The sequence below is a fragment of the Silene latifolia genome, chromosome 10 (assembly GCF_048544455.1).
Source record: "Silene latifolia isolate original U9 population chromosome 10, ASM4854445v1, whole genome shotgun sequence".
In the NCBI taxonomy this organism is placed as follows: Eukaryota; Viridiplantae; Streptophyta; class Magnoliopsida; order Caryophyllales; family Caryophyllaceae; genus Silene; species Silene latifolia.
Window position 1 is genome coordinate 142,313,837 of NC_133535.1, and position 12,695 is coordinate 142,326,531.

Consider the following 12,695-nt stretch of genomic DNA (forward strand, 5'->3'; position numbering starts at 1 on the left):
GTAAGCCCTTTTATCCTACCAATTTGCTGAGCATAGTCCACATTACACGATAGAACCTCCATGCAAAGAATGAAAAGGTAAGGCGAAAGGGGGTCCTCTTATCGAAGACCACAAGCCGGCTTGAACTGTTGAAGGGGAGCTCCATTAAAGAGAACCTCATATGTAACTGAATTCACACATCCCATAATTAATTTGATAGTTTTTTCCGGAAAAGCAAATTTTATCAGAACCGCCTGTAAAAAATCCCATTTGACCATCATAAGCTTTACTCATGTCGGCTTTAAAAGCAAACCTCTCATACCTTCCTTTTTTATGTGAGTTAATATTATGTATTGCCTCATGTGCCACCAGGATGTTATCACTAATTTGGCGTCCCTGAACAAAAGCGTTTTGCGAGGATCCCACAAGATATCCCATCATTTTCTTTAACCGGTTTGCAATACACTTAGTAATAATCCTCATAAACACGTTGCATAAACTAATCGGGCGGTAGTCTTGAACCTTTTCCGGACTATCACACTTTGGTATTAAAGCAATGAAAGTTCGATTTACCTCACGAAGAACCATCCCTGAGTTTAGGATAGACAGAGCGGCCGCCGTAAAATCTTTTTTAATAAAATGCCAGCATTTATGATAAAAGATAGCCGGAAAGCCATCTGGTCCTGGCGATTTCAGAGCTCCCATTTGGAAAACCGCACACCTCACCTCCTTTGAAGTATACGGTCGTCCCAAGCGATCCACATCATCCTCATTTAACCGGGAGAGGAGGCATCAGCTGGTGGGGGTGGGATGCCGATGGCGATAGGGAGGTCACCGACACATGCGATAGTGCGAGCGACATTGGTGGTTGGTGGTGAATTGGTGATGGCTTTGGTGATTTTGTATTCCCTAGACTTCCTAAACCAAACAATAAGTAAAACTAAAGGGTGTAGAATAATTTCCCTTCCGTTTCAATTCTCTTTTTTTCCGAAACATTCAGTACTCTTTCTTGATTTCATTACCGTTCCCCCCTTTGTCAACCAAACTCCACCTCAAGGTGATACGAAGATAAAGTTTGTTTGAGGTTAGAAGATCGTATTCTCGTAACTCCTCAAAAGTAACTAAAATGTTTTGAAGAGAACTTACATGCGTAAGAAAGTTCAAGGTGTTAAGAAGATAAAAGTTCCAAGTAGGAGAGGAAAAGAAAAATTGCCGTAACAAAGGTAAATGTTACAGAATACAGATCCAGTACAAATCCAGCAACTGGAAGAAGATACGGGTTCTTAAATGCGCAATGCGACATTCAGTGCTAAAACTCTTGTAAAACTTACAATTTAGAGTATCAAAATCCAAAAAAACCCATGGTCAACGACCACCCAACAGAACAAATCCATTTACAGAAATTTGGCATCAAACTCTAGTTTAAAGACTGCAAAATCTCTCCCCAAAAGTATCCAATGCAGAAAAAGCTTGATCTTCCACACCCTTCGAATTGATGAATAAAGTTCGTTGAACAAAACAGCAAAGAAAATAAGAAGGCAATCACTTTTTTTGCTTCTTTGATGAACCAGCTCCATCGTCAGCCTTCCGCTTGATTCCTAGAAAATGCTCAACCTGAAATTCAGAACCAGATTTAACCACAGAAAATAAATATAGAAAGATGAGCATACGTATCTAACACTTGACACGGTAATTCCCTGACAAGAAAATCCATGAAACATATCAACACCTCTGGTTGCCATCATAGGCACGTTAGAATGCAGAGAATAGATTGTAGCTCATTGTAAAATAAAAATAAAAGAGAGAAATAAAAAAAAATACCTTCGCATCCCCAAGCATGGGCGTCAAGCTTCCAGTGACTTCTTTCTCAACAGTTGCAAATCCACTCCTAGGATCACTTGTTTGCCTGACGATAAACATCAAGTATAAAGGTTCAGAAGATAATATTAAACACCCAAACCCTGCCAACACAGTCTCAAGGATATTTTTAGGTCAGAAAATACCTTTGACATTTTTTTTGCCAACTATTCGCCGTTTCTATTTATATCCCTTAAATTTCTCCCATCTCAAAATGATCTAATTTTTTCATCTAACTAGTTCTCTTATTTGAATTAGAAATTATTTAACTTCAGCATTTTAATGCACGTAACCATAATATTCTCACTTTTGATCATTTAGCTAATTGTTTGATTCGGAAAAGTCAGAGAGACATAAGTCAGGGAGACATGAATATTGCACTTGCTGCCGTGGGGACACAGATGAAGCGAGGGTGATTTTGAAGAGATGTGTTTACTTTCGAGCGGAAAATTGAGCACAAGGTGAAGGAAATAAAATGAGGCATTCCTAACACGCCTGTTTACCTTAGAGGCTTAGGCGAATAAATATTGGATATGATTAAAATATTAATATCAAATACTCCATATCTTTTAATATTTTTAAGAAACTTTTTCAAATTAAAAAAATGGTAGGAAAATGGCTTTAGAAGATATTTTTTTACCCGCATTTCGAGCCTAACCCGGCCCGTCCGACCCATTTGACAGGTCTAATGAGTAATGTCTAGTAATAGAATAATAGAGCATACTTACCCAGGTCTAACATTCCCACTGAGAACAAGATACGGTGTTCTTGATTGCAACTGAGCCTCTCGCATTCTCTCCACAGACTGTGGAAGAACATCTGAAGAAGTCATTTGCTTTAACCTTTGTTCGTCTTGGTACTGCTTCATTCGTTTTTCCTGCTTCCCTTTTCCAGGCCCTTTTCCATGAAACTTGTGAGAAATCAGACGGAAGGCTTCTTTCGGAGTCAGCTGCAAAAGAAATGGGCATTACTTGATCTGGACAACACCAAAATCAGAGAAAAACTAATATAAAAGGTCTCAAATCTTCCGTGCTACAGATGAAAATCAGAATATCAACAAGTAATTAGCAAATGTCCCCTCAACACTCATTGGCTACCACAGAAACACATTTGTGCGGTTGTGCCCATAACGTGCCAACTTGAACTAGGGGAAAATAACCAAAAAGGAACAGGAGGCAAAAAATTGATAAGAAACGAATACTTACAATTCTTCCAAACTCATCTCTCCTCTCCAAGTGTATCTCCTTAGGTCCTTCGTCATCATGTATCCCAACCAATTTACTTTTCTTCTTGTCCGTGTTTCTGCCACCCCATTCCGTTGTTTCTTTAAGAGCACCCCGATCTTTTAGCAGTTTAAGAGCACCAGACAATCCTTTCCCTACAGGAGCTTCATGGATAGTATCATCTGGAACCATTTCCTCTTTAACTTCAGTCATGGAGGGTTCATTAGTTCCAGATTCTAAGATTTCTGTCCAATCACTGGTCTCATCCTTTTTTTCCTCGGACATTTTTGGGGCTTCGTCTTCCTCCATAAACACATCTTCATGGTCTGGCTTTTGAGTATCTGCAAACAATAGATGACATCAGATAAAATGACTTAAGAATACTTCAGATATTAAATAGACATAAGTATTTATTGAATTAGGTCATTAGGATACTAGCATCATAGACCTTACAAACAAGACATTCGAGTCATCACTTTGGAACGGGTCATAGAGTTTAAGTTCGATTGGGTCTGAATCAGGTTTGCTGTGTTGGGGTCATTTTGGGTACACGTCACTTCAGGTTGGATCAGTGGTTACAATGGTATGACTTGATTCGAGTCATGACTGAAAGTTTTTGTTATTTAAAGTGATTTCAATTTATTTGTTACGGTCATTTGGGCAGCAGCAGTTTCCAGAAGGATCATTTCAGGTAAGTATTGGCCGCAGTAAAGCTCGGGTCGGGTCCGGTTCAGGCCAATTCAGATTTCAGGTCATATCCAGGTTCTCTAATTCGGGTCTCAAATTAGGCGTATCGGATCTGTCTACTATTAAGAGATAACTACAGAAAAATTATTAATGAAGCGATAAGCTCCGGCGTCAATTAGATAGTGCAAAGAGAGAACATTTTTCTGAGGGGTAAAAGCTTCACGGAAACAGTGTCAGCAGCGAGAATATCAAAATTGAGAGTAATCCATAGAAATTTGGATGCAATACTCACCCACAAAGTATGAAAACAATCAAAGATGAGAGAGAAAGAGAGGGAAGAGGAGATACCTTCATCAAGTTGAAGACCCCAGACGAACTCCTCCATTTCAGTGAAGACAACTTTGTTTTCTAAAGCATCTCCTGAAGTTGAATTTTGAACATCAACAGACTGAGTGCTTGCAGCTGACGCCGCCAGGCGTGCAATGGCCTCTGGCCCAGTAGGTGCTTTCTCGGTTTGTTTTTTTAAAGCTAGTTTTCTAGCTCTTTCCAAGGACTTCTGCAGATCCTCGTCATCATCAGCAAAAACTTCAGCATCATCCTCTTCCTTGACAGTAGGAAGAGTTTGCTCGGTGCGAAGCGCCCTAGATGCCTCATCTGCTCTGGCAAAGGCAGCTTGAAAAACAGTACTTCGTCTTTTGGCCTCTGCTCTTTCTTGTTCCTCTTTAGCAATTTGACCTTTACTATCACTGCGTGAACGGAGATCTGAAACACCCAATCCTTCAGCTATTGCTTCTGCCTCAAGGGCGTCAAGATCAAGTTTCTCCTTTTTCCGTAAAGACTTCTTTTTCTTGGGTTTCCTGAACTGAAGCATTTCTTCAGGAGTATAGTAGTCTGATGAGGTTCTAACAGATGAATTAAGATCCTCAACTTGATTATTGAGAGAAGGGATCTGAAGCTTTCTGCGAAGCTCTTCAATTTTCTTATCAGCAGTGAAGCGACCTGCAACATCCAAAGTCACCCCTTCTTCCTCAGTTGGATCATCATATTGTGGCAGCATCTTTTTCTCTTCACCTGGCTGATCATTAAACTTGTCTTCATACATTCCTGCATTTTTCTTCCCAGCTTTGTAAGCTTCATTCCTGCGCTTCTGCTCTCCAATTTCCACATTTTCAAGCATGTCCAAATTTTCATTTATATCACCATCTGCAAGTATTTCTTGATCTTTAAGTGTCAAAACAACTGAGCCTCCTTCCAAGACTTTGTCAAATCCATGAAGAACCTTCACTCCTGCCAAGGAATCAGTAGCCCCTTTACTTCTAGAGAACCCTTCATCATCATCATCATCAACAGTATCCTGCTCATCCAAAATCTTAGACCTTTGCTTTGCTTTCTGTCGTTCAGACGGGATCTTATCCTCAAGTTTTCGACTCTTATTGACCCATGATAAGATCTCAGAGGTGCCATCAGATTTCCTTTTCATTCGTTCTTCTTTCATTTTTGAGATTCGTTCTTCAATTTCCTTTCGTGACTGATTTTGAGCAGCTGATGAATCCTCCACATAGTCTCCTTGTTTGATGTGAACAGCATCTACCTCTTCCAAAGAAGTCTTGCCTTGGTTATGAGAATCTCTGTCTCTGGTGTAATCACTATCGCCTTTAGTCTTAGGATCTTTTCCCTCATCATTATCGCGATCATGATCGTCACGACTCCTCCTACTCAACCTCTCCTTGCCATGATTTAGCTCCCTCTCTTTTTCCTTAATGTAATCTTTATCTTTCTCCCTATCAAGCAAATGTGTATCCTTATTCTTATCTTGTTCTCGTTCTTTCTCCCTCTCTCTGGTCTTTTCTTTCTCCTTTTCCCTTTCTCTATCTTTTCCCCTGTCTCTGTCTCTTCCTTTTTCCTTTGGTCTCTCCTTCTCCTTGCCCTTTTCTTTCTCTCTCTCCTTCTGTGGACCTCGATCACTCTCGGGTTCATTTTCACGATCTCTATCACGATCTCTTTTCCTGTCTCTGTCCTCATCTCTATCATGGGCTTTCCCTCTATGCTTATCTCTCTCAGGTTCTTTTTCCCTTCCTTTGTCTTTTGCTCTATCCTTTTCATGCTCTTCTATTCCTTCTTTCCTCTTTTCCTTGCTAGATGTTCTAACTTTTCCAGACTCCTTAACCTCCTTTTCCCTACCATCCTTAGTTTTTGATCGATCCTTGTCTCTGCTTCTATGATCCTTCTCTTCTCTCCCACTTTTGTTCTTGTCCTTACTTCTGTGTTTGCTTCTATCTTTAATTTTTTCTTTATCACACTCTTCCGGATCATCTACTTCGACGGACTTTCTCAACAGAGAATCACCCCGGCGCCTCTCCTCACTTCTTTCACGCCTGGACTCAGACAAGTCAGTACCCATGGAGAGATTGAGCAAACACAACAGTAAAATATCCGACTTCCAACCTGAAAGGTAGAAGAACACTCAGATGAGCATGACTACCATTCTCCAATGAAACAAAGAGGACTAAACAAATTCACATAACTTTTCAATCATCCAGCAGTCCAGAGCCCTCAAAAGTTTTAACGTAAATATATCGTGCTACTAACAGAACACGCTGTGGCCAAACATAAAGAACGGCTACCTAATAGATTACAGAGACCCTGTTCATATGTTAAGTTTGAGACCGGCAAATATCACAATAGATCATCCAGTGTGTGAAAATGCAAAACTAGCTTTATCACACTAACTTAGTGAAAGACCGTCCCTCTCAAGCTTTTGTGAAAATGCAAAACTATCTTTATTATTTCTTTTTTCTTAAATAAATCTAATATGACTAGAAACAATCGATCATCTGCTCACTCAGCGACCCCCGCCCCAAATAAATAATCAATCCATCATCACATCATCAACCGACACCAATCCGCATAGCTGTTACTCGCTAGATGCCTCCACGATAAGATGACAAAGTTCACAACATCTGATACAAGTCATACAACAATAGGCAATCTCATATGAATAACATCTGAATTAATATAACAAGTCAACATCAACCAATCATTCATCAGTAGATATAGTCAAATCAATGCAAGTATAGCAAATATCATCAACTAAGTCAATCACGGGAACGGTGGAACGCCCGTGAATCGATAATCTGATATACTGTAGATGGTCGGACAAAACTGACACTTAAATCCCTATGGTAAGATTGGTAGGACAATATCATAATATGCTCCTAGTCTAATTTTTGCCAAACTCTCAACTACCAACTATACCCGATTTAACAACTGATTGATTTGAACTGTATGACGGAGCAACCCCGTGAACCTAGTACTTACAATACGGCACAAGGATTTACCTACAAAGTGGTGAGCCATCAACGGGTGGCAAATGATCCAAAACAAGGGGATCAAAACATTCGCCTTCCTACCTCTCAGCCAAAAGTACTCCACAATCCATCACTTACAAGCTAGCACCATTTATCCACCATATTTACAAGCTAACACCATCAGCATATACCATCCACAACTAATCATAATCAAGAATAACTACAAGATTCCTTTAACCATTGAGGAAAAATACAAGTACAGAATAATTCATCCAAAACTATCACTCAGTACTAATACCAACAAACCTCATCAATTGGAAAGCCCACATTAGATGAAATACACCTGAACACGTTGTACACTACAGTACTACACACATCATTAGTACCAAGCTCAATAACACCATTTTCAATCCTTGATATTCATTATCAAGAGTAATTATGAGTATTAGAGCAAGTAATTCCTAATTTCAACAAGAACAAAGCAATTGACCAAAAGTTACATGGTCATCATTTACCTATAATAGTTCGTGGACAAGCAACTTGTATCTAAGGCTCACATTATATGTATTTTATGGTGCTACATAGCATAAGAATAAGCAATCAAACCACAAGACTCCCCTCAATAGCACCCAACAAATCACCACAACATAACCCATTTTAATAACAGGAAACACCACAACATAGTGAAACCACGCCACCCGGGCAGATGGAAGACTCTGCCGAGCCCGGCATGGAACGCTGACAATCATTTCCATGCCTTCGATAATAAAGTCACTCAAAGTGTAGAAACCCAACTCAATATTTTGCCCTGCTATCACATTAATGGAATGCTCAAAAACAATTTAACAAAATTGGATTGATGTACACACTAACAACAACAAAAAGACCCAATTACCCAAATGCATAAACCAAGAGTCCAAGAATAGCATTAAAGACAAATTACCTTTTAGGATTAATACAATCAACAACTAATTCTTTGTCTTCAAAGTTCAACCACTGGTCACAACATGAACACAAGAATTTCAGTAAAACCAAACCAGGGGAAAATTTCATACATCTATCTACTAACAAGACATAAATTAGACAAGCAAGGAGGCATCTAAATCACTCTGTATCTAGTAGTCTCAGAACGTCGTCAATTATGTAGGAATCGGCCTCTGGATCGTAAATTCCTTCACCTATACAATTAGGGCAAAAGTATCAAAAAAACTTCTAACTGAAATCGAACCCCTAAAACTGTAACGATTACCACGACAGTGAACCTAATGCTAGACTTACCAAAATAGGAGCGATAAGTGACGAAAAAGCGCTGAAAATTGGATTGAATGGAGTGAGAAAGGGGAAAACCGTGAAGAAGGGAGGAGGAGAAAGGAGAGGCAGCTGTGACTTTGTTTTTAGTAATGTTGGTGTAAGGGGTGGGCTATTATGTTTAGTAGTCAATTTACCCATTAACAAACCCGAGTCTACTAATGTTAGATCGACTATATTTTTATACTTGCCAGTTTCGTAACCCGAGTCTACTTATGTGAGGTCTATACGGCTATAAACTAAATTTATATGATACAGCCTAAATTCTATTATATTTATTTTAGGTTAATTATTTACTTTAATAATTTTACGGGTGCAATCATAGTATATGGTATAAGTTTAAAATGGTCTAAATGCATACAAAGAGTTGTTTTGAAGTTTTTCTTTCTATCCACGAGGTAAGTGGATATGGCTCATACCACCGGTCCACCACCTTGGTATCAAATTCATATCAAATGAAAAATCCTATCAGTCATGTGCATTCTCAAAAAAAAAAAAATACCCAATCTCAAAAGAAAACTGCGAAGCAGCCAAATTGTCGAATATCTTTCAAAGTCAAGAACTTAAAAGTAAAATTTGGCTTGAATTGTTTTCCTTATATGTTTTGTTTTGATAAAAGATCACGGTTGAAATTTTTTTTAGTGATTTTTTATCAAGACACAAACTAGAAACTAATATTTTGTTATATACATATGCATACGTTATACATAAAATGAGAGAATATATAACCAATCGCTGATTTTTACATAAAATGTTATTGTAGCTTCTTTTTTGTTCCAAAATTTAGCACTACACTCCCTCCGTCCCCAATCATTTGTTTACCATTGATTAAAATACCCCTCACAAAAAATATAAAAGGTAAACAAATGACTGGAATGGAGGTAGCATAAAATTAGTGTGATACTGAATTTCTTTTTATATTATGTTAATTTTCAAATAAAAATATTTTTTTTTGTTTTGATTCCTAATTCAACTCTAAGTATGAGCCAACCACCCGGTATCACGAATCCAGTTTCCAACCCATACCACCCAACTTTCACTCCCGACTCCAATTGCATACAACACTGCAAACCAAATGATCCCTCAATGTCAATCCTCCAATCGAACCAATATACTTCAAGTGGTGCACTATGATTCCACAGGCTTCCTATCATGACTCCAATTATGATTTCTTAAACCTCAATAATTCAATTTTAGGTAAATACTAAACAAAGACGTTAAGTCAGCGTCAAAAATCCAAGTATATACTCCCTCCTACCCATTCCAAACTACTCATTTTCTACTTTGGGTAAATCCATTCCAAACTACTCATTCCACATTTAGTAAACAAAATGTTCTTATTTGTAATATTTTATTTTGATATCTTTGTTTTGCTTACCCACTCCATGTCAAATACTTGAGATATTTTATTGTTCTTAGATTTTTGCGCAAATAAGGGATGGGTAGTTTCAAATGGGTATGAGGGAGTACATGTTTACATAATACGCATTTTATACATAATCAATAGAGCCAATAAGCCCATATATCAACAACTAATAGACTCTACTTATAGAATTGTAACAAGTACAGTGTGGCAAAGATAAAAATTTAAAACTTGCTGTAATTTTATCGTAATCCAATGTTGAAAATTATGAAGAAAGAAGGTAGCCAAAAATCTAGATTGAATAAGAACAAAGCCAAAAACCAAAATTTAAGCAAAAGAGACATCATAAATTCAAGTCATTAAAAATTTTGTTTTGGGAGGAATAACCCATTGTTAGGATGGAGGAACTTGGAGGGAAATGAAGGGGGGAAAAGAGAGCAGTGGATATAATATTTGATTGGAGGGAAATGATGGGAGAAGAAAAAGAACGGACATATTTTCCTACCACAAGCCTAATAACATAGCACATAACTGAAAGAAAAACACCTTACTTCATTCCCCCTCCTCTCTCCCCGCCATCTCATCTGCTTCCTTTCCCTCCGTCTTTCTCCAAACAAAGGGTAAACGCCATATCAGTGTGAGATGGGCGACTTTAATTTATTTTTTAATAAAAGGGCAACCTGCATTGGAAACTGAATATAACATGCCTGTGGCCAACCCTGCATATAGAAGCTCACCTCTGTAAAATTACGAACAAACTGACCAGACTTACACCTAATACATTAACTCCTCTTCGCAAACCCTAATATCTTAGGCTAGTAACTAACTTATCACAATTCTCACACAAATAATTCTTATTAGCTATTAGATCAAAAAAACACCTAATCTTTGATCCAATTCACTGCTATAACATCAAAAATCACATTTAAACATGAACTCCACATCAATTAACAACACAAAATACGACACACGAGATTCAAAAGAAATTAAACTAGTCATTGTGAAGCGCGAACAAATTATTGAGATTACGGTTTAAAAAGCAATTGAACTATATCAATTAAAATAGAAAAATTACAGCTGCAGAAAAATCACAGATTAAAGCAAAATAGCAATGCGCAAAGATGAAATTAAAACCCTAGCAATACAATTATAATGAATGGTAGGAAGAATTAGTACAGAGAAATACCTTAAACTGCAATTGAAGAGGGAGAAAGCGTCGGAAATTCGACGTCGGAGTTCTGATTTGGGGAAAATTGGGCAACGCAAGGATTTATGGGTTTTTGTTCCAGGTTTCTTATAGTTAACCGAGGTTGGTTTATTTTGGTAATTATTGTAGGAGTCGTATGCCGGTGACGAATATAGTAAACTCGTAAATTTGACGGATTTAAAACTAGTTCGTAAATATTTCGGGCCCGTAGCTGGTAAAGCTGAAGTGGACCGGTTATAGAAACAAGAGGTGATGCGTGGCTTTGGGTTTGGTATCAGAAAGGGATATTGGTAGTGAATTTATGGGCTTATAACATGCCCGTCTATATTGGATCGGAAGGTGAACTGGAATTTGGCCCAAATTATTGCATTTTACTACTCCGTACCCATGATGGCAAATCGGTCGAAAAAAAGATTTATACATTGGATGCATTTACAATACTACCTCCTTTCATCTACACTTAAAGGCCTTCCAACCTCCATTCTCAAGCTCACTACCCTTTTTCGACGTTCTTCTCTTGACTGCCCCACCTGTCTCCAAAACGCTCTCCCCCACCCCCTCATCAAACTCGTCCCTCACCCTTCGAACAATAGCCTCCGGAGCCACCTCGCAATTATCAAAGACTACCTTGTTTCGATGTTCCCAGAGAGCCCAACATCCAACCATAAGCTTAATACACTCCGCTTCAGTCGAGACACGCCAGATTGCTTCCATCCACTCGCGCACATCAGCCCCCCTATCCTCCATGACACCGTCCATACCAAGCCCATCCCATACCAACTGTGCCACCTCACAATCCCGAAATAAATGAATACTAGACTCTAAGGACGAATGACAAAAAGCACAAAAAGAGTACTCACCTCCTGCTCGAGCAGCTATGTTTGCCCTCGTGGCTAAAGCTTCACTACACAATTGCCAAAGAGGAATTTCACGCGGGGCCAAACCGAAGTCTTCCAGAGCCGATACCAGAGCCATATGCTTTGTTCCCAGCTCGAAGAGCCCGAGCCATCCCCTTCATCACTCGACAGCATCCTATACGCACTTCTTACCGTATATATACCATCCCTTTCAAAGCCCCACCCCCAAAGATCGTTAGGTCTATTCGGATTCACCCTTATACTCAAGACCCTATCCCTCTCGAACGACATTAAGACTTGATTTAGCTTTTCCTCATCCCACCCCCACCATTCGATTTCAAAAGCTCAGCCATCAACGATATTCTGCACACGCTGACCGAGTCAACATATTGACCAAGGTCAAAGACATCCACAGCAAATCAACGTATTTGACAGCCTAGCCGATGCAGCCTGTCGGCCTGTCACTTGGGTCCCGTCTAGGACAACTAGCCAGCCGGGATACATATCCGCGTACCCATATCCAAGACCCCTCGGCCGGCCTGCCATGGGTCCATCGGCCGAGGGTAGAACGATCTTTCCACCTGCTAGCCACTTGGCCACTTGGCCACTACGTGACAAAAGGTGAAAGTCTATAAATACTCCACTTCTCGCATTGAGAAAGGGATCCGAAAATATAACCTAAACCACTCATAATCTGGTATAAACTCCCTTATCTCTCTACAATATACTTTGCCAAGTATCACACAACTTAATCCCTTTAAGTTTACTGACTTGAGCGTCGGAGTGAGTACGCTCGGTGCAAAGCCGAGCCCTCAGTTTGTTCATTGTTTCAGGAGAGGCCGAAAGGAAGAGTCAAGCAAAGTCATCATTCAATAAGCTCACGTGGTAACAACACTGCTCCGTAAT

The 12,695-nt window shown here is 39.2% G+C and overlaps 1 protein-coding gene across 8 annotated transcripts; it reads right to left on the reverse strand.

Moving 5' to 3' along the window:
• Positions 1-1,161: 1,161 nt before the first annotated feature.
• On the reverse strand, positions 1,162-11,109 carry LOC141606098 (SART-1 family protein DOT2). 8 transcript variants are annotated; one of them, XM_074425100.1, is made up of 9 exons: positions 10,912-11,082; positions 10,272-10,444; positions 8,163-8,232; positions 7,998-8,050; positions 4,095-6,191; positions 3,042-3,400; positions 2,565-2,785; positions 1,801-1,885; positions 1,162-1,593 (listed from the first exon to the last, which is right to left on the reverse strand). In XM_074425100.1, exons 5-9 carry the CDS (start codon positions 6,145-6,147, stop codon positions 1,522-1,524), a joined length of 2,790 nt encoding a protein of 929 aa, XP_074281201.1. In that variant the 5' UTR covers positions 6,148-6,191; positions 7,998-8,050; positions 8,163-8,232; positions 10,272-10,444; positions 10,912-11,082; the 3' UTR covers positions 1,162-1,521. The 8 variants fall into 8 exon arrangements, with proteins under 8 accessions (XP_074281201.1, XP_074281200.1, XP_074281199.1 ...); XM_074425099.1 differs by having other exon boundaries at positions 10,277-10,444; positions 10,912-11,056; XM_074425098.1 differs by lacking the exon at positions 10,272-10,444.
• Positions 11,110-12,695: the final 1,586 nt, after the last annotated feature.